This window comes from Oenanthe melanoleuca, chromosome 1, assembly GCF_029582105.1.
Source record: "Oenanthe melanoleuca isolate GR-GAL-2019-014 chromosome 1, OMel1.0, whole genome shotgun sequence".
NCBI classification, from domain to species: Eukaryota; Metazoa; Chordata; class Aves; order Passeriformes; family Muscicapidae; genus Oenanthe; species Oenanthe melanoleuca.
This window is the reverse complement of record NC_079333.1, coordinates 82,285,695-82,312,856: the sequence shown is the minus strand read 5'-3', so window position 1 is coordinate 82,312,856 and position 27,162 is coordinate 82,285,695. Positions and strand designations below refer to the sequence as shown.

At 40.3% G+C, this 27,162-nt stretch overlaps 1 protein-coding gene across 1 annotated transcript in view; it reads left to right on the top strand.

The window, feature by feature from the left end:
• LOC130253344 (AF4/FMR2 family member 3-like) overlaps positions 1–27,162 on the top strand; it is a 126,791-nt gene that overhangs the window by 25,941 nt on the left and 73,688 nt on the right. Inside the window, exons 2-3 of the mRNA XM_056491855.1 lie at positions 8,690–8,810; positions 13,984–14,832. Coding sequence (XP_056347830.1) covers positions 8,690–8,810; positions 13,984–14,832 — 970 coding nt within the window. The remainder of the gene's footprint in view (positions 1–8,689; positions 8,811–13,983; positions 14,833–27,162) is intronic.

Here is a 27,162-nt window from a genome sequence, read left to right as displayed (position 1 = left end):
AGGAAACTTCTGAACTTTTATTAGGTTAATTTTTATGAGTTTTATTTTTTTTTATTACTGAAACTAACATTGACTGAAATCCAGTTTTCAGCAAACATATCAAAAGGAAGTTCAACAAACATTTTAAATAAAGTATTAAACACTTACTGCAAAATGTCAAATAGATTTTTTAAAAGGCCAGAATTTTTTCATTACATTTTAAAAGTTCAGAGCATCCCTAGAAATCAGGCAATGATAAGAGTAAATTCAGTTTATTGCACTATTCGTTCTGACCAGGACTGTATGAATAATTTACCTGTGTGTGCACATTCTCCACAGATATGAGCCTATTAAAAAAAAACAAAAAGCTATAATTTTTGACTAATTATGATTGTAAGGAGCCTAAAGAAGAAATGCTGGATTAAGTCCAGAGGAGGCCATGAAGCTGTTCAGAGGGCTGGAGCACCTCTGCTGTGAGGACAGGCTGGGAGAGTTGGGGTTGTTCAGCCTGGAGAAGAGAAGGTTCCTGTGAGACCTCATGGCACCATCCAGGACCTGAAAGGAGCCTGCAACAGAGCTGGGGAGCATCTTCTTACCAGGGCATCTACTTGTAGGACACAGGCTTCAAACTGACAGAGGGTGGGTTTAGGTTAGAAATAAGGTAGAATTTCTTCCCTATGAGGATGGAACAGAGTGGAACAGATTTGTGGATGCCCCATCCCTGGAAGTGTTCAAGGCCAGGGCTGAATAGGGTTTTGAGCAGCCTGATCTAGTGGAAGGTGTCCCTGCCGAGGACACAGGGCTTGGAACTAGATGATCATAAAGGTCCCTTTCAACCCAGACCTTTCTGTGATTCTGTGGTGCTATGGGCTGTTGTATTTCTAAAATACAACATAAAAGTAACACTTTAAAAATTCAATAAAAGGGTGTCATTGTGATTTGTCAGGTTTGTGCTCTTCAGTCTTAATTTTTTCTTTTTTTTTTTTTTAATCTCCACCCCGGAAATATTGATGAGGATACAAAAGGAATACTTTGTCATATCTACAGTATCTATTTCTTGGCAACCAAGATTTTCACTCAGTTTCTGGAGGTTTTAAATTTAATTCTGAATTGTGAAAAAAGCATCTCATTCCAGGTGTAAGATTATTAGCAGTGGTGATTTTACATTTGTGAATATGCCTTCAAATAATATATTTTTAGAGCAGTGCAAAATTAAAGCTGTTGTAATGTTTTGTTTCTAGCTTGGCTCAGTGTTGTTTTAAGATCTTCATCCATCTTAGGCACTTTTGGTAGCAGATTTAGGGTTATAAAAGAAAATAAGATATTGAAAATAGGATTACCTATTAGTACAGAGTGCTGAGTTTTTGAATATCCATGTGTAATGTAAGTATGGACTGGTAAATCATACGATGAAGTTGTTTTTCCTGAAACTAAAAATAAATTAGAATTATGTCTCAATTTCTCTCCTTGAGCAAAACTTCACAGAGGGAAGAAAATGTGCATGTTTTATCTGTAGTGAGGCTGGGAGAGGTGCTCCTATAAAAGCAGGTGTTGAACTAAATAGATTTTTTAATATTCCTCTACTGTGATGCTCTGACTCAACAACCTAGGTCTTAGTTTTAACTGCAGCCCTAGGTTTTCTCAGTGTTTTGATACATATTTTAATGGTTTTGAAAGCAAAATCAGTGAGAGACTCCAAGTCAGAAATACAATTTAATAGGAAAAAAAAGAAAAATAAAACACATGCAATAGTACCAAAGAATAACCACTGACAGAGTCAGAATACAAGCTGACACCCTACCAGTTAGGGTGGTGGTAGGAGCCCAGATGAAGTGTTCTTGTTGAGGTAGTGATCCTGTAGAAAGGTCTGGTAGCTCTTGTCCTCTGGAAACCATTGGGTAAGGGCTGCTTTGGTGTTCCAGATCTCAGTTTTTATCTAGGAAATGTTTGGCTCCTCCCCCTAGTTGGATGGGGGAGCATCTCCCAATTGGATGATGGAATCTTATCGGTCATGCAATGGGACTCAATGGCCCATTAACAGAAAATATCTTCCTGGAGGAAGGGTGGGTCGTGGGAAGGATAAAGAACATTGCCCCATCTGGTTTAACAGATGGCCCATTAGCAGAGGATATCTCCCACTGAGACAAGAATCACTGCCCCACCTGGTTTCAGCAGATGGTGATAGAATACATACTTTTGGGCATATCTTTACATTGTAACCTCAGACACATCTTTAAAATTCGGTCAAGTTGCATGTGAAGCACTTACATTGTGAATGTCAGGTATGAGTGCCTGTAAGGTAATAACTGCACCCACAATTAGCCTTTCCTTGGATTCTTCAAGTTGCCCAGTGTTAATCCTCAGAAGACCTGACTTGATGCTGATTTTGCAGATAGGATATGTTTATATTTATTTGTTTGGTGGATGCGATATATCCGCCCCTGAAAATACAGCTCCCTGTTTTGGATTTGGAATTTCCAGGCAGATAATTAAAGTAATCTCACACCTTCCAGCCTGCACCTGCCACTGTGGAGTGGCTGCCCCAGCTCAGCTCCCCCTGATCATATTCATGTTTGGTCGGCAGTGTTTCATGGCTAATACAAATCATAAACAGGCTGTAAAAGCTGAAGCGTCAATGAAGCCTAGCTTTAAAATTGCTGGAAGCTAAAGTTTTAAAACTGATACTGCAAAGTGAAAAATGAAATTTAACCAGGCACTTTGGTGAAGGAAAAATAATTTATTGGATGTAAGATGAAAAGCTGTGAGAGTAAACATCAATCTCATCTTAGACACATGTCATTGATTGATGTTTGCTCTGTGCTGCTGCCTGGAGGTAAACTCTTTGAAATAGCAAAATAGGTACTTTATCTGTCTGTGGATAGGAGCACAGTTTGTTAAGTTACTGCTTTTTTGAGACCCTGCTACATCTTTATGTTCAATCAAAGTGAAAACAGTAAATCAGAGTAATTGCTTTACCCCATGGCATTCCTGTTTGTAAATGGGAAAAAATACTGTAAAAATCCTCAAATTAACTTCTGCTGTTTAGGATAGATAAAAAGTCTAAAAATAGCCAGTTGTGTAACCTAGGAAGGTATTTTTATTTTACTGATTGTGCTACTTGTTCATCAAAGGCAACCCCTTTGTTATAATTTATCTGATAGCTCAAATACCATTAGAGAAAATATTTAATGCTCAAAAATGTAAGGTCGCCATATCTTGGAATTCCTTATACCCTGTTAGCAATGAGTTTCCAAACAGATACCATTTATGCTTATCTGGAAATGGAACTGGTACTTAAAATATGGACATGGACAGTGAAATAGAAAACACTACTGTGTTAAGCACAGCAATTCAGCAAGCAAGAATTGCAGCCTCAATTGTTGAAATTAAATCATTGGAGTTAAGACTATTTTCTAAAAATATTTGGGGCTGTTGCCTTTACAGGGTCTTAGTTGACTCATCCTTTTGAGTTTTAAAATATGGCAGAGATATAGGAATAATGGTACATTAAAATTCAGAATCCAGTTTCCATTCCATTGAGTTTCATAATCATTGTCCTGCATCAGTGTTGGACTGCTTTTTTATGGTGTTGTGTAAGTTTTTCCTTTGACTTACTCTATTTAGCTACTTTGGCATAAATGTAGTAATTCAGGGGAGAATTAGGCCATTAAATATTTAAGAAAATGTCATAACTTCAGCCTGAAATTCAGTATATTGATTTGTGTGCTAGATTAAAATTTGTGGGGAAATGTTGAGAATAATCAGTAAACCATTTTAAAATTTATTTTCTTGAAATATTGCCTGTTTTCTGTGGCTTTGAAGCAGTTCTAACTTTGTTCATAATTCAAAAATGATCATATGCTAAAATTTAATTCCAGAGATATATGTGTCCTTGCAGAAAACTTGTTCACGGGTCTAGGTTTATGCTTGAAATGCACATATCTTTTAGTCACTTAGGGTATGAGTTGTGGTTTTGAGGTGGGTTTTTTTTTTTTTTGTTGTTGTTTGTTTGGAGCATGATCAGCACTGTACTGATCTGGACTGCACCTGGCAGCTTGGGGATGGTGCCAGGAGCTAGTGTTGTAGTCTGATGACGTTTTGATGGAGCTTTTAATTTCATGATGCAAGAAGAAGGGTCACTTTGAGAACAAATGGAGAGGTTGACAAAATCTGGGAAAGAAGCTCAGACCTGGGAACTAGGTCTTTCCTAGCAAAGAACTGCCAGGAACCCACAGGAACTGTGGATTTGCCAGTTTTAAGAAATAGCTGCCTGTTAGCATGAAGCATCAGCTCTGCTTTTGTAATTAATATGTCTAGACTTCAGGTTCTGAATGTTTTGTGCTAAGTGCCACAGGTAGCTGCCAAGGTGAAGGAGATCAGCCTCCTGGGTAAACATTAACTGCAAACAAACAAGCTACTCCTGCTAAATTTATATTGCAATATTTATGTGCATGGGGAGGTAGAAGGAAGATGAGTGTGTATGTGGGTGTTGCAAAGCCCTCATAATTCAAAGAATAATGAACTAAGTCTTTGGACTGGAAAATTATATTGGAAGGTCTGGAAAGGTAAAGGGAAGATTGCAGGGTGCTGCAAATGGTAAGTTCAGAACCGGTGGCCAGGTCTCTGTATATACATGTGGTAGCACTGTCCTCTGTCATGCTGGTACAGCTGGCTGGGTCACAGCCCCTTTCCTCTTATAAAAAATAAACTGATGCCAAGACAGGGGAGTACCAGAAATCTCACCCTCAATTTACCCACCTGTGTCTTTAACAGCCTGAAAGATGCCAGCTGTTAGCAGGATGGTGATCTTGTAACAGAATAACAGTACCCTTCCAGAATCTCCCCTTCGTGATGCAGCAGTTTTGTGGTTTCTGAAAAGGTCAAGCAGCATCGTTAATGCACACCATGTAATTCCTCTGTGAAGGTGCAGTGTTCGTTTGTGGAAAAGGACATCTTCCTCTGAATGCAAATTTGGGTCTTCCCAAACTGAGGATATGTTGGTGCACTGTCACCACCTCGTTCATCATGGAGATTAGTTCTTTTTATTTGAGTTGCTTCAAAAAGTGATATCTGAGGGAGGCAAAGCAAGTCAAGAATAGTGTGGTTTTTTTTCTTAAAAAAACCCCCAAAAAACCAAAAAAACAGAAAAAAGGAAAGAAGCGGAGATTTTTCAGCACTTAAAACTCTAGGCTATTTATATGATTTCTTTCAGCCTAGCCTGAGACAACATAACTCTTTGGACTTTGTAGGAGATTAAATCCAGCCCCAGGTTTTCAGGTAAAATTATTGCTCTGCTCCTAGGCTGTCCCCTGAGCCATCTCTGTCTATTTCTAATTAAGGACTAAAGGAAACTGTTCCTTCTGATGGCAGGAGCAGCATGAGGAAAGCTGTGAGTGTTTCTGGGGGAGGCTGGTGCCATCCCACCCTCCCACCAGGACGCAGCACGCCTGGGCTCTCCTCTGCAGGCTGGGCTCACAGGGAGCATGGCCAAAGCCTGGGGACCATCCAAAACCTATCACAGCAGATCAAAATTCATTCAACATGGTGTTTAGCAATCCATTGTAAATCTTATCTGGCAAATACCTGGGAGTGAAATTATTCCACATATCCTGGAAGAAGCAGAGAAGGTAGGGGCGCTGTGGCTGGGGTGGTGGTGTGCTGAGAGCTCTTTGAGCCTGAGACACCCTGGCATTCAGGCACAATTCACTGGTATATCCAGATGTGTCTTGGCAGATCTTAGGGCTGAGATAAATCAAAAAAGCAATGTGCCAAATTTGAGATAATTTAATTTCTATAATACAACCTTTATTCATATATAACTTTTGCAAGTGTTTGACTTGTTGCTCATATTCTGGTTCATGTCCTTTAAGCATGAATTTGAAACAGATGCAACATTTTAAAAATAACAGTATACCATTTAAAAACTGTTAAAATTCAACCTTTTGGAATTTGACCTGTATGAAACAAATATAAGTGACACTGACTTTTGAGAGGTGTTTGCATGTTCCTCGGTTCCAAGTCTTACAAAACTGAGCATGCATACTACACATATATATGCATATATCACTCACATACGTACACATGCCCCAGTGAGGAAAAAGTCATGAGGTTTTCATGAGCCTGTTTTTCATGGCTTAGCTATTGAAACAAGACACACATTAAAAGGTACCTCTGGGATTGTTTTAAATTGCAAATTTTAAAAAAATAAAGAAGAAATCTATTAAAAAGAATCATTTTCCATTAACTGAAGTGTTTGCAATAAAGACAATTATAACAGTTGGCAGTATTCTCCTTGAACCAAAACAAATAAATACATTTGGTGACATACGTTCAAGGGAATGTGATTGCTGCAATGTTCATGCAAATAAGGAGCAGCTTCACAAATGCTAGACATTTTGCCATCTGGTATTACCAAAGGAACACAACTCTCAACTTGTAGCTCTTCCTAACTTACTGCTTATGGATGGCATATTAGGCATTGTCACACAGTTCTGACATTTGCATAATCATTCTGAATTACTGCAGGTTGTGCATTGCATTGCCAGCAGTGAACTCATTTGAGAAGGGGGTTCAGAGACCTGATGACTTGTATGTCTTCATCAAATATATCTCCAATATATGTCCAATTAAGTGACAAAAATGCTCTTCCAGTTTAGGAGTATCACACCAGTGAATTTTTAAATTTGTATGAGGCCTAGTGAAGAATGTTGCACTTGTTTACTTCCTAGAAATTGGGTAGAGACCAGTATTATAATTAATCTCAGGGAAGCTGCCCATCTTTATTTGGCTGCAGGCTAGAGTACAAATGCAAAGCATCTCAAAGAGTCAAGAGATTCTGGATGGGGACACATAGCTGAGGGTGAAGTTATAACCTGATCTCATAAAACTCCAGAAAAACCCAAACTAACAACAATTACTAAGTGTGGCAGAAAGTCTGGCTAAGACACAGTGGTTGTTGGCTGACTCAGTGGTAGGAGTAGGCTCGATGGCACTGTGTAGTGACTCAGACCAGTCAATGACAACTGCTCTGCCTCTGGTCTCAGCAGCATGGGCAGCAGGTGCAGCAGGTGATCTCACTCCCAGAAACCCATGGGGAGGCCTTCACTATTCCTTTCTTTCTGGAGGAAGGCATTTTCCATGCCCAAACTCCATCCCTACCATTGCCTTCTCATTACGCTGCTTTTCAAGGAGAGGGTGTTGGGGTGAATAATGTGCATTGCTCATGAAAAATATGGGATAAAAGCCAGCCCAAAACCCCTCAACCACCTGTAAGTGGTTGTAAACAAGGTGGTGTTTGGATGCTGTCTCCAACCTGCTCTACTGAGCAGTGTTTAGAGCTGTGCTTGTCCCCTGGTGTCTGCCCTCAGACTGCTCTGCATTTCAGTTCGAGTTAGCAGCATCAACAGGCAAACAAAAGATTTTCTGTTCATTTAGTGACTGTTGAGGCATTGTTTTAAAATACTAATATCATCTAATGTATCCTGTGTATTTCAGCTCTCTCAAGTCTCAAATTAGATAGCTGTTGGCCTTTTGACTGCCTTGCCTGAGGCATACTAGGTAGCATCACGTGGGTAGCCAATGCAACATATGTTTTGCTAACTGGGAAGCTGGTTAGCAAGACAACGTTTATCTTATTAACACATGGTGCACTTCCATGACATTAATATATATTCCTACTTTACAGATTTACTGTGCCAGAAGAAAAACATTAGCTGAGCTAAGCAAAATAGGAATCAGCATACTTGTCACATTGTCCTGAAATAACATGTTAACTTTGTTAGACATGTTGGCTTCCTGTGTGAGGAGGATAAAACATAATCAATTGAAATGTGTAAACCTGGAAGGTGTTGTTCTGGAGAAATTCAGAATAAGGATTCTCTGGTTTATGTTGTCATCTATTAAATTAGAATTCTGAAAATAAAAAAGGTAATTTTTATTCTCAATGTCTATATTGGAGCCAAAAGTGGTTAATTTCTAAACATTAATGCTGTTGTGTAATGCAGTGATTTTATTTTCTCTCCAGCTACACTCTATTAGCCATACATACACTGTTGTGCCACTATTCATTTATTCATGTTCTGTGGTTGTGATAGTGTCAAATCCATCAGAAAGAGGAATTGTTTCAGTAGTAGTTTCACGACTTGGCTGATTAGCAGAGATCAGAAGAAGCAACCTAACTGTGGAAACCACTACAGCATATAGTTTTAACAGCTCTTTAGGGAGCTAGTTAATGAAAGAATCACTACAGAAACACATCCATGTGAAAAAAAGGAGCATTTTCATACAACACTCAGAGGATATGTCATAAGTGGGAACATGTTCATAATTTCTATTTACTCACAGCTGTAATTACCATCTGCCTTAAGAGAACTTCTAGTCTTTGTCAAAGTTGCTTAGATATTTCCTTTGTCACGTTTCAAGCAGAGAAGTTCTGTACAGACTAGATCCTACCATGTGATTTCTTTTTTATTTTTCTGTAAGAATTTAATTATCTATTCTCTGTGTGAAGAAAACACCAGCATTCCCAGAGACCTGAACCTCCCCAGCCTACTTGAACTGGCATTCATCTGATTCATGTTTGTGCTTATTTTTGCCATCTGTTTGCCAAACAGAGTTCTTGACTTTTAAATGCACGTTGGTTTGCATGTTGCCCTCTAATTTTTAACTCTTAAAAAATATTTCTCTCTCTCTCTTTTTTTTTAATCTCCAGTGTGTATGAGCCAGACAGAAACGTGCTGCGGAGGAAAGAATGGGAGAGGAGAAATCAGGAGGCCCAGCAGGACAATGGCGCGTTTAACACGAGCTATTCCCTCTTCAGTGAACCATACAAGGTAGATGCTTCCCAGCTGGGCAAATCTGTGTTTATTTATTTATCCCACAGTTCAAAAATGTAGCCTGCAGAAGGCATTGTCCAGGTTTCATCACCCTCCCACGAGTGCTGGCTTCCCAAAGTTCATGGAGAGCATGCATGATTCACTCAGCATCGGGTTTTATCTATATTTATATTTATGTATGTATGTAAAGCTTCTTCTAGTGTTTAGCAGCATACAAGAGTAAAATAAACTAGAAATATCCCAGCAATATTTCAGATGGAATTAAAGCTAGGAGGTGAAGGTGAAGCTATCCTGTTTTTGCAATACTTAGAAGAAAACAATTGTGTAAGACTAGTGTGTGAAGGTCAAGCAATACTGTAAACATTGTACCCTGGCCAAGGTTAATGCACTTTCCCTACAAGAATTACCAAGATAATAAGGAAATTTGTCTGATGTACATTTTTTTTCCTCCACCAAAAGCAGAAGTAGCTTAGGAGTCTCAACTCCCTGTGTTGTTCCTCATGGAACAGCTTGATGAGGCACAACTGTCTCTCATAAGTTCCTGTTAGAAGGTCAAGCAGGGCCTTCTACACTCTGCAGAAGCTTGAAAATGGTGAACAGGACCAGAAAGCAGTGTCCCATGGTGGCTGCTCCTCTCCCTCAATTTAACCAAGGACTGCCTGTACGTATCAAACCATCATCATGTATTTTCTGCTGTGCCTTTCCAGAAATGTCCAAGTAACAGCTTCCACATTGTGCAGTCTTTTCCTCCATGCAGCATCACTTGCCCTTGATGCTTAGGGTGCTTTAGTGCCTGTTTCCTGGAGAGCTCTTTGGGACCTGGCACCTGGCTTGTGCTTTGACTTCCATCCCTGCGTTTTAATTCTTGTGCTCCAGGGTCAGCTTTTAGCTTGCTCTTCTTCCAAGTTGTTGCTTCTATTTAGTCCTCAATAAAAAAGAAAGATCTGCCACTTTCAAACCATGTCCCTTGAAGGAACACAGCTCTGTCTGCCGTGAAGCTGACCTCTAGCTGCCCAGATTTCAGATTCATTACAAAGGCATTTAGAAACCATATCAAGTGTCTTGAACTGCTCAGTGACCTACTTGAAAATGTCTGCCGTGGAACCAGCCAAGGGCTAATCCATGGAAGAAAGCCTGGAAAGCATAAGTCAGCTGTGTCTTGGTATTTCTTGAGGGCTGTGCTGCAGCAAAGACTTAATGATTTTCCTCTTGGTCCAGTCAAATAGGCCACACACACACATGGCCTTTTGCTGGGTCCCCAAGTAGTATTTTGTCTGTAGCACCTCAAGCTGGTAATAACTTAGATAACTACTTCTGTGCCAATGTACCAATGAGTGGTGTGCCATGGACACACCAGTAGTTTCTGAGTTAGGATGTCAGGAGGCACCTCTCTGCAGCCACTGTATAATTCCATCAGCTTTAGTAGGAGTGAATAAAAAATCATTGCTGTATCTAGAAGCAGAGAGGATACTGAGTGGATAATCCTATGAGGCAGCCAGAATAATGGCTCCATCCCTGCTTCTTACCTTTAATCACTGTGTCCCTATTTTGAACAAAGTGTAAAGAGGTGCTGCAGAAATACATCCTACAGCTTTGTCAAGGAAACGTGGGGAAAGGCAAAGCCCAGGACAGTAGTGTGACTCACAGCTGTGTTGGTGTGAGAGTTGCTTGGGTGATAAGTCATTCTAATAGTACTGGACGTCAAAACTTTTATCAGTGGCATACTCTGAATGTCATGTGTACACTGGCAATGGACCACTGGGCTCTCTGAACTCAGCCAAGCATTTGTGAACCTTCAGTGTGGGGGGAAAGAGCTGTGGCTTGGACATTTCGATCTTACTGTGGAGAGAGCCTAACTGCAAAAGGGGAAACCTTTCTGCAAAAGCAAAACTGAAGCCCCTTTAAAGATCATGCTCACCTTTTAGGGGTTTTCAGAGGGGGATGAAGTCATAGCAGGCATTCACTGCAAGCTCTGTTTTAATTCAGTATTTCTCTGCACAGCTTGAGAAACATGGGCTAAAGCCAATGGATATGCCATTTTGAGGACCATATCTGAAAATCAAAGGCAGACTGGAAATCTCTTAAATCTTATGTCCTCTCTCACCTTGACATGTATCACTACTACTGTAACATTGAATTTCCTCAAAAATCCTGGCTCTTCAGGTTGCCCCTTATCCTGTTCAAAGTATCCATAGCAACCCTTTATGAAGGATTACAGGAAATCCAGTATCTTTTACATAAAATCTCTTTTACAGGGGAATGAAAAAGTAGGAAATTAGTTTTGGATATTTTCTGGACAGAAAACCTTGCCCCATTAACTATGTAAGTATTTTTAGTGAAGAAAAAAATTCTGATGGCTTTCCATGCAGCCATCAGATTTTTTTTTTAGAAGTGTTATATGTTGCCATCTTCAAATGCTTGGATTTGTCTTGCCTTGCAGAAGAATATCAGAGCACTGTAAGCTAGACATGTTTGCACAGAATGCTTTTCCTAATTACGAATTTTGTGATCGTGTTTTCCCTGTGGGAATGCTTAAATAAGGCCAGCAATATTTCAGAGAAGATAATAGGACAAACTGAAGCTCATAACAAGTTACCTCAGATCCCATCCTGTTCCCTAGAGGATGGAGGTGAACTCTCCTGTATGAGATCAGCTCAACACAAAATCTCACCTGAAGCTGTCCCCAGCACATCTTGAAGGAATAAACAGCACAGACCAGTTGTCAGCATATGCCATGATACCAGTTTGCTGCAGGTATTCTTGGTTATCTGGAATCTCTCAATACAAGATGTCTATGTGAGACCTTCACATCACATCACATCCATGTAGAAGACAACCTGATGACTTCTCTGATGTATTGATAGTCTACAGATAACCTGCAATTAGGCTTTTGTTTCCTTTCCATCCACAAAGCAGCCATCAGAAAAAAACAGACCTTCCTTTAGGGAAGTTTGACTTCTTAGGTGCAAACCCTGCACACAAATTTGTTTATGTTCATTGGGCCAGAGGCAGACAGGTGGAGAGCTGTCCTCACAAGATGTCCACACTGTGGGAGATTTGTGGGTGCCAGGGGCCCCATTCCATTTGGTGGTCATTGTTGCCATGCTCCTGGCAGGGAAAGAAATCTCATGTACACTGTGGCTGAATAATAGTGAGTACAGACCCAAGAGCAGATTTCCTGCCACAGGGTGAAGCTGAAAAAATACTTCTCTACAAGGTATCCACACAAGGTGGAGAATCCAGTGAAGCATAAAAAGATGCAGTGGGTAAAAGGAAAATTTTCTATGCATTCTGGAACACAATTCTGCTGGACAAGCAGATGCCCAAGTGTAGAAGGTATTTCACTGACTTCAGGAGACATCTGAGTGTATCTCCAAGCTTCTTTATTTTCAGATGTCTGTGATGCTTCCCACATCATTAGCCTCATTAATAGTTTCCTCTTTAGGGCATTGATGTGATTCCTGTTAAGTGAAAGAACACCCTTTTTTAAAGTGGCTTCCCATCTGTGTGTCAATGCTTCAAGTTTTTTTCCATAGCAGGTTGTTATCTTTGTGACAGTAATAGCCTCATGTGCAGAGGGAAGATCTGCAGTGGTTGTAGTGGTTGAGCCTTGAGCCATCTTGAGCCACTCCAAGTTTCCAATGCAATGTTTTAGATGTGAGACTTTAATGTTCTTCCCCTCCTACCCCTCATTCAGTATATATTTCTTATATATATATATTTAGCTCTGTTAGCATAGTAACAAAAACATATCAGCTAGGTATAATGCATTTTACAGGTACAAGATAGTGTCTTGAAATTTGAGGGGAAAAGTTCGAGGCAAAACAGGACTGCTTCTTCTGTTAGACATAAGAATGCCTCCACTGTAACCTCTAAAAGTTTGCATGTGGCAATCACAGCACTCATTTACTGTGCATTTTTGCCTGGGTTCAGGTTTTCTACTAGGAAACCCTAAAAAAAAAGATTCCCAACTCTGGACTTTCCCTTGAATACCTTCCCTTACATACCCCAGTTTTCCAGAGTAAGTGATGTGGTTGCTGCATCATTCGTGTTTTTAAATGTAACTTTAAGAGGATCTTCTCTATTTCCTTTACTCCCTTCTTTGTCCTTCTTTCTGTTTTCCTCTGAAACAGAGAATCTTGAGATGAAAGCTTGGCCTTCTGAAACCAATAGGAGTTTTCCCATTCAGACTCCATGTCTGGAAGAGAGAAAGGAGAGCTCCACTGCCTCATTAGTGTCTTCCTCTAAAAACATAAAGCAAAGGACATCACACACCTGAATCTTGGCAGGGTTCAAAAAATCTCTGCTGTAAAAATGCTAATGATACACCCTTTTACTTACACTGGCTTTTTAAAGCAAGAATTTTCAATCTTTTCCAGTATGTTTTATTTGCTTGTTTTATTTCTTTGTGAAGCTTCTGCCTTTCAGTCAGGAAGTAAAGGGATCATTTTTAAGACAATAATTAATCTTAAAGGGGAGGAAGGGTGGCTGTATTCCCCTGCTATGCACAGCAAGCACTGAGAAATGTGAAGAATTTGGCAAGGGTTCTGTTCACCTTTTTTTTTTTTAACAAGAGCAGAGTGCCCTGGAATGAGCACCCTGTCAGAGCATTTTCAAAGAAGGGACATAATCTGTACTTTTCCCATTTTTCACAAGCTGTTTTCAAGTCACCTCAGAGCATTTGGCTGGCTTAGACTGACAAATTCATTCAGTGCTTCTATGGGATGTTGTGTGTCTTCCCAGATGGTTATGAAAACTTAGGCAGGCAGAGGAAGAAATTTGGAATGCAGTGTTTTCATTCATGACTGAAGGACAGCTTGCATTGGGCTGCAGGAAAAGTTTTATCATGGTCAGATTTAATCCAAACCATTCTGTGCAGTTGCAATAATAAATTTTCCAGTTTCCAGGTAATATACTTTAACTACAGCATGATATCAGTGATAGATTTCTTTTTTTATATACTCTAAGGCCCTTTATAGCTTTTCCAGTTCAGGGTAGATTTAAGATGTTGACAAGTGTCTTCAGAGACAATAAGGATTTTCGATTTCATCCCTCAACGCTGCTGTTGAATAAGGCAGTCTTACTTCAGTAAGGATTTCAGCAGAAGCACACAGGGAATTTTGTTTTTTTTATGTTGGCTGTAGCAGAACACTCAATTTTTGTTTTGCAGACTAACAAGGGGGATGAGCTTTCCAATCGCATCCAGAACACGTTGGGCAACTATGATGAAATGAAAGACTTGCTAACGGACCGGTCCAACCAGAGCCACCTTGTTGGGGTCCCGAAACCTGGGGTTCCTCAGACATCCCTGCCCAAGGCTGATGAGCATCTCATCGCAGACTCGAGACCACCACCTCCTCCTCCTCTGTCCAGCACCACTTCTGCCACACCAGCATCCCTAGCTGCCCAGCAGAGCAAAAGTGCCACGATGGGCTGGCAGAAGGCTGGGCACAATGCCACGCCAGATGGCCAGCCGAGAGCGGGCAAGCACGGCCACCGAGCGCTGGAGCCACACAAGGCTGACTTCAAACTGGCCAACCAAAAATCCGGTTTGGAGAAACTAAAACGCTATGCATCGAGTCCCACCTCCTCCTCTTCCTCCTCCTCTTCCTCCTCCTCCACCTCTTCCTCCTCCTCCTCCTCCTCCTCCAACAGTGCCCAGCAAAGCACGCTGCGGGCCACGTTAGGAGACAGCATCAGTAGAGTCCAGCAGCCAGCGAAGCTCAGTTGTAGCTCAGAAGGAGGAACTCAAGTCCAAGAGAGGCCAGCAAAGCATGGTGGGGGGCACTGTGTCCAAAACTTCCCACCCTCTCTTGCTTCAAAGCCCAGTCTGGGTCAGCAGAAGCCAACAGCTTATGTAAGGCCAATGGATGGTCTAGACCAGGCTCCTGATGAGTCTCCGAAGCTGAAGTTACCAGCAGAGACAACCAAGTCCTATCGGGGAGTGCCTTCCAGCAAGCCTGATTCAGCCAGGACCAAGTCAAAGATCACCAAGTTCAGTATTCCTAAGCAAGAAGAAGTAAGTGTTTTTATACTTCTCATTGCATACTCCCCACAGATGGATGGATGGATGGATGGATGGATGGATGGATGGATGGATGGATGAATGGATGGATGGATGATGTCTTATTGCACCTGTCTCTTTACATATTTTTAACATATTGATTTGCACGTTGGATTTTTTGGTAACACTGATATAGTATATTGCAACTAGCAGCCTATTTAAAGATATCTTGACAGCAAAATGCTCGTTGTCTTCAGGATCAAAACACTTCCTACAATGGCACATTTTCTAGTAGTATATATTATTTCACTGACTCTTTCCTGAGCACTCATCTGTAAAGACTGGATGGTTTGTTTTCTAGGCAGGTGTATTGCTTCTTACTGTTCATATTTCATTGATTTCTTTCTCTTTGGCAAAGATTAAATGAAGTGCATGTGACCAGAAATAGTTCTGCCATTCTCAATGTCAAAGCACTTTCACAATCTAAATAAATTACTTACACAATATGAAATCTGTGGAATAGATGAGAAAGAATACAGCAGTGAGACTCACCTTTTAGTTAATAGTATCTGTTTGTGTTTCAAGCCAATTTCTGAGAAGACTAAGGTTTCCTCCTTAAAGAATTTCCATCTGTAGAAACCTGGAGTAATGGGTTGACCCAATACACCTGGCTATGCTACAAGTATGAGAATGTTTGAAAAAGCTTTTAGACAACATTTATTTATCAGCAATAGATACAAAATATGACTGCTTGAACTTACTGTATATTCATTTATTTCACATTCCTTTTATGCCAGGAGGACACTTTGCTTTACCACTTTGGCTGTGCTTGTCTGTTTTTTTACTATTTGGTCTTTTTTGTTGGGAAGGAAGTGATTAGTTTTGGCAGAATAAAGGGTGATTTTTTTTCATCAAAGGTGTGTTCAAAGGCCAGTACAAAGATGGTCACATCATCTTGTGCAAATTGATCTCCCATGATTTCAACAATTTATAGTATTTATAGGACTACAGGACTCTATTTGAATCAGTGTGATTTCGTCAGAGAAGAGGCAGTGATTGTTTACTCTTTTTTGACAGCTTGTCTTGCTGTGTTTTAAGTCTTAAAATCTTGTTTCTTGCATTGTTAAAGGAGAGGGGAAATCTAATTTTTGGTGGAGTTCTCTGGCCTCTTAATGCCTGCTTTTCAAAAATGGAGTCGATTCTTGTATTCCCCTTGGGTTTGGTTTGGGAAAGAAATCTCTCTGGAAGCAATTATTTCTGTGATTTTCCTCTAAGTTCCATCAGTTCCAAACAACATGTAGGTGATATGTTGCTCCTGAAAAGGGGTTGTTTTAGGCTCTTAAGCCAGATCTTATAGGCAAATTTAGCATTCACAAACTGCTGTAATTGTGCAGATAGATCAGGTAATGGCAGATAGTAATATCCATTTAGCTCTTATTGCCTCCTTCAGACTTGTGCTTCTATCTGCAAATGGGAAGTGTTGTTAGAATTAAAGATGCCTGTGGCAATTATCTGGCTCTTTCAAATTTACCCCCTTTACATGTATGCAATACTCTAAGGACTAGTATGGAAAGGAGTTCTGATAGGCAATCATTTGTTTGTCTGAAATTGAGGATTTGCCATTTGCATTCCAAATTTGTCTACCTTCAGAAAGAAAGATTTAATTTGTTGTATATAATCCAGGCTGCTGCATAAGTTCATACTGCAGTTTCTAGATGAGGAGACATAGCTGAGATCACTTTAAATTAACTTGTTTAGATACTGATGGCAATGTAGACTATAGTAGGAGAGCGGACTGCAGGTTACCTACTAAAATATTCACCAATTTCTCACATATTTTGTGTGATGCAGTATTAATGAAACAGTGCTTGATAACAGAATATAAACAAACAGAATATAAAAAAAAATTATAAATAATTATGGACAAATTTCTAAGAAGAAAAATAATACGTACTATAGGTGTTGGGGTTTGAAACCATAGCTAATGAAAGACAAGGTTTATGTCTGAAAAATCAATGAAAGACAAGGGACTAGCTATTTTTCATTTATCCTGATATTTTCTTTGTTCTAACTTCTTCCATCCCAAGTGACACAAGCTGAAACTTGTAACCCACTGGTATTGCTACAGGGAGAAAGATTGACCAAGACTGAAAGTTTTTTATTCAGTGTTGCCTAATCCACCCGCCCTTTGATTTTCAGTTGGACTTCTTTTAATTTCAAAATGTTTTTCCATTCCTATTATTTGTATCATAATTCTTCCAGTAGAGTTGTGTAAGAATTCCCATCCTTTTTTAAAATTTCTGCTATTAAACTCATAAATTTTCTCCTTTACATCAAATGTTTGCCGTCCCCTCTTAGGGCCAGAGGTTTTAAGCTGCCTGCAGCACGAAAGCTGCCATGTGAATGTTTGCAGGCAAAATGAGGCCTTTGTTGCTCAGAGTGAGGCTAAAGGTGTTGGCCAGGACAGACCTAGTGTCCCCAGTGGCTGTGGGAAGAGTAGAGATGTCATACAGGATGATGTGAGGGAAAGCAGGCTGACAAGCAGGCTGCAGCAGTGCCTGGAAGCTACATGGAAACAGAAAATGAGAGTGGCAGAAAGCTGCTCAAGAGCAGCCAGGAAGGAGGAGAGTGGCAGAGGGCTTGGGGTAAGGCATCTGAAGTGCTGGTAGTGAAATGAAGCTCTGTGTCTGCTGAAACAAAAGGTGTGGCTGAGATGGGCTGGGGAGGGCAGTCACTGCTCTAGGGCTCGTGCAGGCAGCCCTGAGACCCTCCTGGCTCCTGGCCAGCTTGCTGCCCACCAGAACCCCCAGGTCCTTCACTGAAGAGCTCATGTCCAGCCAGCTAGCATGTATTGGTGCTGAGGCTATCCCTCCCCTTCCTCAGGAGCTGGTATTTTCCCTTGCCAGAGTCTTACCACTTTATCTAGTACCAGTTCTGGGGCTCCCAAGCCAAGAAGGATCTGGACCTGCTGGAGCAAGAGGAGGGACACTGAGCTGGTCAGGGGGCTGGGACACCTCTGCTGTGAAGACAGGCTGGAAGAGTTGGGGTTGTTCAGCCTGGAGAAGGGAAGACACCAGGACCTAAAGGGAGCCTGCAAGACAGCTGGGGAGGGACTTGTTACAGGGGCAAGGAGTGATAGGACACGAGGTGATGACTTGAAGCTGAAAGAGGGTAGGTTTGTATTAGATATTAGAAATTCTTTACTCTGAGGGTGGTGAAACACTAGGAAGGGTTGCCCAGAGAAGCTGTGGACGCTCCATCTTTGGAAGTGTTCAAGGTGTTGGATGGGGCTTTGAGCTGTGTGGTCTAGTGGAAGGTGTCCCTGCCCACGGTACTGGGGTTGAAGTTAGATTATCTTTAACATTCCTTCAAACCCAAACCATTCTGATACCTGTGCACTTCCATTTGTGTTTACCAGTTTGAAAGAACCATCAGTGGAAAAATAAACACATAATGAAACAAAGCTAAGCTTCCCTGTAAGGACTGGAGAATAAGAGGCAGAGTCACACAAAGTGTGTGTGTGTCATCAGCAGGACACAAAACCCTCTTCTCTACATCCCATGAGGTCTTCAGAGAAATGGGACACAGAGTTGGCTGCAGTACAATTATTATTCACTGGAAATAAGATCTCTTGAATACAAATTATAGACCATTACTTTTCAATGCATGAAAAAGGTTGATTTTTAATGCAGTTCAATAACTCATTTTATATTTTTAATCAGTTTTGGAAAGCCTTCAATACCCTGACACAGACTGAGGCTTATAAATTTTTTTAATTGTTTTAATGAGAATAATTTAGATAGACCTGTGTGTAGAAAGGTAGCATTTACTCATTTGGGAATTTAATCTTTAGTAGCCAGGTTCATCAGTGTTAATTAGAATCCATACCCAACCTCCTGGTCGTTCCAAAATTATCATACTGCTCTGTAGAAATGATAGCTTGTCATCTCAAGTCCTGGAATTTCACATTTTGAACTACTTAGAAATTTTATTGCTGTAGGTAAAAACCCACTTTATTGGATAAATGGAAGAAAAATTTGATACCAGGATGTAGAGGAAAAGAGGCAGGGAAATCAAGTGTTTCTCTTTTCTAAAATGCTCTTGAGTGAAACAATAAGAAAAACCCAGGGTGGCAAATCATATTCTTTATATCCAAGTTCTATTTTTGAATTTCATCTCATAGGCTGCATGTTGCTTTTTTATTACCTTGAAGAAGCCTTATCTATTGTCCTTTGCTTACTTCTCTTAAGGGTTATGGAGCAAAGAAATAAAGGTTGTATTCAAGAATGGTTATGAGTCTAATGGTAAAAAGGAAGATTTGGCTTTGTTAAATTTGGAAACACACTTATGTGAAATGTAGGTAAGGTCATCATGAGGACATATTCTTTGTTATTCACTTCACAGAGTGCTTACAGAACTCCTTCTGCAGCAGAAGTAATGCACCATAGATTAAAGGTTGAATTTGGGGTTGCTTTTCTTGTCTTGGTTTGGTTGGGGGTTTTTTTGTTTGTTTGTTTGTTTGTTTTGGGTTTTTTGTTTTGTTTTGTTTTAATTTTTGCCCTGATCTTAATCAGGCAAATTCCTATTTGCCTGGGTAAGATACTCTCTTCAGTCACTCTCCTTTGAGTGGCTATATATAGCTATCAGCATCTGGCACACACACTAGCAAGTGTCCTTTGAATCTGCAATCTTTTTTTGCCTATCAGCTCTATCCCCACATATTAATGGAAAGCAAAACCACCCCACAACGCCTTCCTCTGTCTGAAAAAACTTCACAATTTGGCCTCAGTATTGGTAATTTGATCAAAATCCATCTCTTTGAAGAAGATCCATGTATAGTAAGCAGCTCCATTCCAGTTTAAAATTGAAGATACAAGTTCATGTGCCACTGCATTTCATTTGAGAACAGAAGGTGCAGTGAAAACTGAATAGAGAAGATAGTTATTATCAGTTCATGCTTCCTCTGGAATTACCACATTTCTGGATCTGGGGGACAGTAGAGAGGAAACAGTATCTCATGAGGAAGGAAAAGGGTTTAGAGGAGATCTGAGTAAGTGCTTTTCCCCAGAGGCACAGCACCACATCCCCCTGGCTGCAGTGGAGCCTGGTGAAGTGTTGCAGGACTAAGAGTAGAATTCAAGTTTTTCTTGTCTGCTTCCCAGGGTGTTCAACTCTGGCCCAGAAAGGCAGAAATGAAAATAAAAGCACAGTCAAAGATGCTTTTAGATGAAAAGGGAGGGAGAGATTGGATGCATTAGTGAAAGGGTCCAGACTTCTTCCGGCACCGTTTCAGGATGCGCCCGAAGAGGCTGGAGACATAAGCTCAGAATTAAGTGTGTTGATACTCCTCTACCATTTATTGACTTCACTGAAGAATTGCAGTGCTTGAGAAGCCAGTTAGCAGTCACAGCACTTGAATACTTGTAAGTCTGAGCCGGTTGTAGATGTTTTCTTTCCCAGATGTTCATGCTGCATTTACAAGAAGACACAGATCAATTCATCCCTGTAATGGTAGCACTGACCTTCCCCACAAATAAAGAATGTTTTCCCATGTTAAACAGGAAGAACTGCACAACAAGAGCAGTGTGGTGCAGAGATCCCTGCTAGTGGTGAGTTATTCAGGACCTTCAAGTGTGTCTGTGGGAGGGCTGTGTGTTACTGCCTGTATTTATGTAGCAGAGTTCAACAGAGTATGACTGTGAAGAAAGAGTGTATTAAATACACTGGTATTGGAAATGCTCTTAACAAACACAGTGGAGACCACAATGTGAAGGGTTGGGTTTTTTTTGGTGTAATTTTCAAATTGTGACACAAGTCTTTGCCTTTCTCACATTCTGCAGTCTCAAAGGCACATAACAACTGTGTGTGAGGGCAGCTTCAGTGAACACAGTGGGCCTAATCTCTCTGGTTATTCTTCCATGACAGCTCTTGTAGAATGGAAATACTTTTTAGACACCTTTACTTGTAGAGCTCCCTACTTTTAATATTTCTGCCCTCAGTGACACAAGTTTCTCTTTTGAATTAATTGTCAATTTTTTTTTTCTGGGACAGCACTGGCTAAACTTATCTATAGGTTTTTGAAAAGAAAGAATTTAATAAAATAACAGCCTCTAAAGTTTTCTGTATGGATTGATTACCATATGGTATGTGCTGTGTGTTTGTTGCTATGGTGAATCACTTGCTCCTCATTGTTTTCATTGGTAGGATGACTATGATCAGAGAAAAATTCTTGAAATTAGATGTAAACTTATGATTTTCAAGGATATTCCTTAATGTTTGCACCTGGTTTTTTGCAAGGTTTCCCTGAGGTTGTTTTTTTCTAATTACTGAAAACATGCTTGAGCAATTCCTTCGTGTCTCTCCCGAAGTCAGATCCTCCCTTTGATAAAACTGGTCTTTCCATCTTTTCAAAAGTTGTAAAAACAGCTAGTTTTGGGGTAAGGAAAGCTCAGTGGATGTAAGAATATGATTAATTGTGAGAAACTTGCCTTGCCTTCTAGTTTTTAACCCCCCAAGTGGATGGCTTGGTTTATGAATCAGTTCTGGAGCTGGTACAAGAGTGCATGCATAAAAATGTCCACAACCCTGTTTAATTGCTTCTTTAGTTCCCTGCGGTAAGCACTAAAGTTATTGATGAAGGAAATAAGATTTCTGGAATTACAAACCCCAGATTTTAATTGCACATTTTGTCTGATTTTTTTAAATCCATTGTAGTGCTTATGATGATAACTGCATGTAATAAAAGTCCTCCTGACCAGAAACAAAGTGGTCTAATAGATGTTCTTTGTAAAATGTGCCTGAAAAGATACCTGGTGTTGCTATCACTTTTCCACCTTTGGCTCCATTAGCAGGGATTGCTCCCAGGCCTGTCAGGTATTCAGATGGAGAAAGCAGCCTTTCTGGATGGGGTTGCAGGAGCTGTGAGCTGTAGCACAGCACTCCCACCAACACAAGAAACTGTCCCCCACGTGAAATTTTGGCTGAGCATCTTCTCTCCATCCTAAACAAAGAGAGGGTCAAGGTGCAGAGAGAGAGCAAGGGTAGGCTTGCTGTGAAGTTCAGATTACCAGTGAAATACTTAGAGGGACTCTATTTCCCACACCTCCCATAGCACAACACTGGAGCCATGTGTCAGTGTGCAGCCAGGTGAGGAGTCCAAGCCCTTGCTGCTTCTGCTGAGTACTTACATTAATACCAGCTCACATTCTGCTTTCCAACAATTATAGCAAGGGCATTTCTGTCTACTCTTCATCTTAACAGCAATCATATATATATATATAAGGGATCATGCAGGATGCAAAAGGTGGTTTAGGATATTTTAAATTAAAAAAATCCATTAAAATTATTTAATTTCTTTGTTCTGTAGTTTCCCAGTCTTTCATGAATCAGAATGACATGAAAGTGCTATCACAGAACACACTCACAGGGGTCAGGTATGACTGATGAGCAAGAGAACGAAAGGAAAATACAGTGAGCTTCACAGATCACTGTTAATTCCAGCTAAATAAATAATGTATATGTGCTGCTTGATGTATAAGGTTAAAGAGGTCAGATCTCCAGCAACTGTCAATTCATCCAGCCAGGCCAGAAGCAGTTAAATTCTTTATTATTGGTCACATATTCACATAGCAATAAATGAAGACAAATACACTTCTAGACATCTGCATGTTACATACTTCATTCACACTGTTGTAAAGTTTTTCATTTCTGTAGCACTTCTGAATATGGAAGATTTATCCCTGTGGTATCACAAAATAGCTTCCTAGAAAAGTAATTAACAGGAGGGTGGTTTTTTTTCAAGTTCAGAAAATATATAACGTAGGCATCTGATTTCCTGTCACTCTTGGTTAACTTTGTATGAAAATGGATAGCTTCCAAATTAAAGCAGGCACCGGACTGTCTGGAGAAAAATGCATCTGTAAAGAAATGTGTACATTATATATTCATGTTGTTCCAAATCTCTTAATTATATTTTATATATAACGGTCACATGTTCTGAAATATGGTGCTTTTTTTATTTCATGGGTCACAACCAGCATTCCAGAAAGGCTGAGGTTGCTCCTTACATGGTTTAGGATGAGCAATTCCTTTCTGATATTCCCTGATACATTTCCCACTTTCTTCCCTTCCCACCAGCATGTTTCTCTGAGAAATGGAGGCATGATCTGAAATCGCTTTTCACCACGTTTTATTCAGAGGATAAATGTACAAAAATAATTCAAGCCACTGAGCCACAAGGTCAGGAATATTGAGAACCAGCATTTTCTCTCAGAACCAAAAATTGCTTTTTGTACTGCCCTGCATTTACTGCAAATGGCTGTAAGGGAAGCTTATGTAGCTAGAAAGAAGGGAAAACCAAGAACATTTCTTGTTAGCTCTTATCATTGACAGACATTTAAGGAGAGATTGGATGGAAGACTCTCTGCTTTTTAACTTCTTTGAAATGAGATATTGAAGGTGGATTTTTTTTTTTTTGCACATGCTAGAGGTTATTAGTATTCAAATACCAGCAGCATAATCTATTGCTAATCAAATCTTGATTCATTTAAAGGTTGTGCAACTGCAGTCAAATACAGAGGCAGATACAACTTCATGTGACTGTTGAAACTTTGGGATCTGAAGTAGAAAAGGGGAAGACAGCTGTGAGATTATTGATCACAAATATGATCAAACTAAGCGTTAATACAAAGTGTATAAAATGACCATGATTTGGCAGTTCTGCAATATTTTCCAAGGAGCCTTTTATTATTTTAATTATAATCTCAGGGACATCTGATATAAGAAAGCATATTGTCAGAGACATCTGATACAATAAAACATATTAGCTGGGTAATTTCTGATTTCATGGATGTAGCAGCCCATAGCAGAAGTATGCTGTAAAGAAAAAAGGCATGGGATAAAGGACCAAGTGCAGTGGGAGAAGGACAGCTGGCAAAATGCCATTAGGAGATAATGAATTGTTTTCCTTACACCAAATCATTAATGTTTAGCATGCAGGAAGAGTTAAAAATACATAGATAGAGAGGACATAAAAATGAACCGGGCTCCATGACAGTGAAGTAATCCGAGAAAAGAATTATGTGGGAAACTGAAAAGAAAAAAATGAAATTGTGCTTTGGGAAACTCACTGAAAAGGAGTTAGTCATGGTCTAAATTTTTGTCCTCATGGGAGGATCAAGTGCAATGTGAGACAGTTTGAAAAATACCGTAAGCAGCAACCATAATTTATGATAAAGTCTGCATGCAATATCTTTCAGTAGCTTGGAGATGGTTGAGCAGGGCCCAAAAATTTATTGGTTTTCTGTAGTGTTCCCACGAGGAAGCCTTAGGAAGCCTTCCTTCCCATGCAGTTTCTGCTCTAAGGTAGGAATGGACCTATGTCCAGACTACACCAAAGAATCAAACTTGTCCTCTCCCATGAGAAGAAAAATTTGGATAGTGGGGCATCACTGCCTTCACTGATGTGCCATCACTGTCTTGGGAGGAAAATGCTCTACCTGTTTTGCCCCCATAAGTGATATTGCAAAATGCACAAATCTGGGCTTGTGGGTACATGCAGCTTCTCTGAGAGGTGGAAGAGGCAAAACCTCATGCTCAAGCAGTATCTAAATATCTGTGAACAGCCTCTGCACAGAGCTGACATCTGAAACACAGCAGGTCCTTTTATTCCCACCACCCCTACTCATGGGGAATATAGCTTTTCATAATACCCAGCTGCATTCTTATCAATAAGCAAAAATGTCTGTGTTTTTTACTACTGTAATCTATTGCATTCAGGAGTTTCAAAGCTCTTTATAAGCATTAATGACATCTCTGAAAATAGTATTTTGAATCTGGTTGCAAAAGGGATTAGCTGAGGTGGAGGCAGATGGGGACACCTTCTGTGATGGTGCTGCTGCCAGAACAGCCCTGCTTCCCTTGGCACCACTTGCTGATGGTCCCAGTGGAGGGATCAGATGGAGAATTATGTGGGAGGCTTGTAGAGGACAGGATGGCACACCTGGATCGTGCAGCTTACTCCATTCCCAGACCAAGGCAGGACAGAGTTGTGGCTGGCTACAGGCCCAGAGTGAGCAGAGCCAGGTGAGTTGGTGTCAAAGCTGAGTGCAAAAGTGCAAAGACTGAACCCCCAGTTCTCTGTGCCACAGCTGACCCCACACAGAGTGACACATTAAACTCTTCCATAACTTCACGCTGGAGATGGAAGATAACCTGGAAGAGACATAACTAAAGGCTTCTTACTAAACTCAAATTAATGTTTCTCACTGTATTTCTTCCTGTCATTTAGGTCACTTGAGGCAGAGACAATTCCTGAGTGATTATGTCACTTATGGTTTACCACTTCCATCTGAGTTATTCACTGCACATCCTCCACTAGAAATTAATAAGAGTTTTGCCATTGCATTCAGTGGCAGCAAGACCAGGGTTTGACAGGGAGGAATATTTCTTTTCTACATTGTATGAACTTCCTTTGGTCAAGAAGATATTGCTTGAGGGAAGACCGTCTTTTGTCTTCAGTCTTCCTTTGTTTTGTTCCAGAAGTGCAGATGTAACACTTGTGGTTGTTTTTTGACATCATTATTACTTTGAAGAAAGTCAGCAATAGTAGTACAGAATAAAAATTGGGGCAGAAGCCAGCGTTTGAACTCAGAAACACCATGCTGCATTAATCTATTAATTTCAGGTCATGTCTTTAGAGCATCAAAGGAGCTCCTTGACCAGTCTGAGGTGCTTGAGTGATTTTTTTTCTCTCTTGTAATTAAAGTTTCTAGCTCCCTGTTCAGAATCAGTTTCCTCACCAACTGTTCAGTGAATAAATCTACGAGTGATTTCCTGACAGTTGTACATTAGGAATTATGGCACATCTCTGCTCATAACTTACAGAGCTATCTCAATACAGGGAAGAGACCATAAAACATGCCGAATGGGGATTTCTCAGATATGCTAATTGCTGCTATATAAAGAGCAGAGGATGAAGAGCTGCCACAGAGGAAGTTCAACTTAAAAGTACCTGCCACAAATCTTGGAAGGTCCACAGAGAAGCAAATCCTTCTGCTGTCACTTCTTGGCAGGGCTGTGCTGAGCAAAGCCTGTGCAGCTGAGTGAGCTCGGGCAGGGAGGGCTGGTGGCTCCCTGAGCCAGGGCAGTGGCCAGACAGGACTGGGACAGGGCTCTGCCAGCATCTGGGGGCCTCTGGGATTGCCACAGTACCAGAATAGGAAGCATTCCCCACCTTCTTGGATTCCTGGGTGGGATGCCCAGGCAAGGTTCTTGTCTGTTCTAAAACAAACCCAAATGCAGGCCTAATTAATTTCTCTTGGAATGGACTGGATCACATTTCCCACTCCCCATCTTCTCATCCGTGAGCCTGGCTCTCGAAATAAAGCTGCTGTTATCTATTTATTGAATTTTTGTGCATTCAGAGCAAGGGCAAAACTAACTAATGGACATCCACTGCCTCTTCTGAGAAGCTTAGGTTTGCCATTCACTGACAGGAAGATGCTGTCCATGTGAAAAACTTACCCTTTTATTTTTTTTTTAATTTATAGGAAGTTGACATCCATGCCAAACATTGCAAATGAACTCCTTATCTGTAGAGTACCATAGAAGAATTCACAGCATGGAGGGGAAGATACAGTTCAGCAAATCTGCTGTAGCCAGGAGTGAGTTACACTCCTGTAGCTTTTCTGTATGATGCATTTTATGCATTTACTACAAATAGGTGTTTTTGCACTCAGTGGAGTGGGGCTGGATCACTGAACTCATTTTGAGTAGGCCATTAAGCATCATTGTTTAATACTGATTTTTAGCCATTGTATTTAAACCTTTTGCCTCAGTTTAACCTAGTAGACAAAAATCAAAATTGCTGTGCCTCAGCAACTAACTGCAGGTCTGCTACTTCCACTGATACACCTATACACCTTTTTTTTTTGTTTTATAAACAAGTTTTCTGTACTGTGCAATACATATCCCGCTGAAGATTACAATTAATATGGAAAGATGAAACCACATAGCTATTATTTAATAATCTCAGTATAGACTACTTTTAAAATAAGTCAGCTAGACAAATCAAACAGTATAGAAATGGAATCTGCCTTTGGGAAACTCAGCTAATGAACTGAGGAATATCAGTTTCTAGACAGGAAAGAAAGTCTGCTTAATTTAAAGAAATAAGTTCAACTATTTGCCTTCTTATTCTAAAATCATGGTTTTGGGCATGTTCACACAGTATGAAAAAAATAACTTTGAGTGCAGCCTTGTGTGTTTTGAAACACCAGGCGAAGTACAATTAACTTTAAAATGGTAAATTGTAATGCTAAAAAAAATTCATCTGCCTTCCGGGTG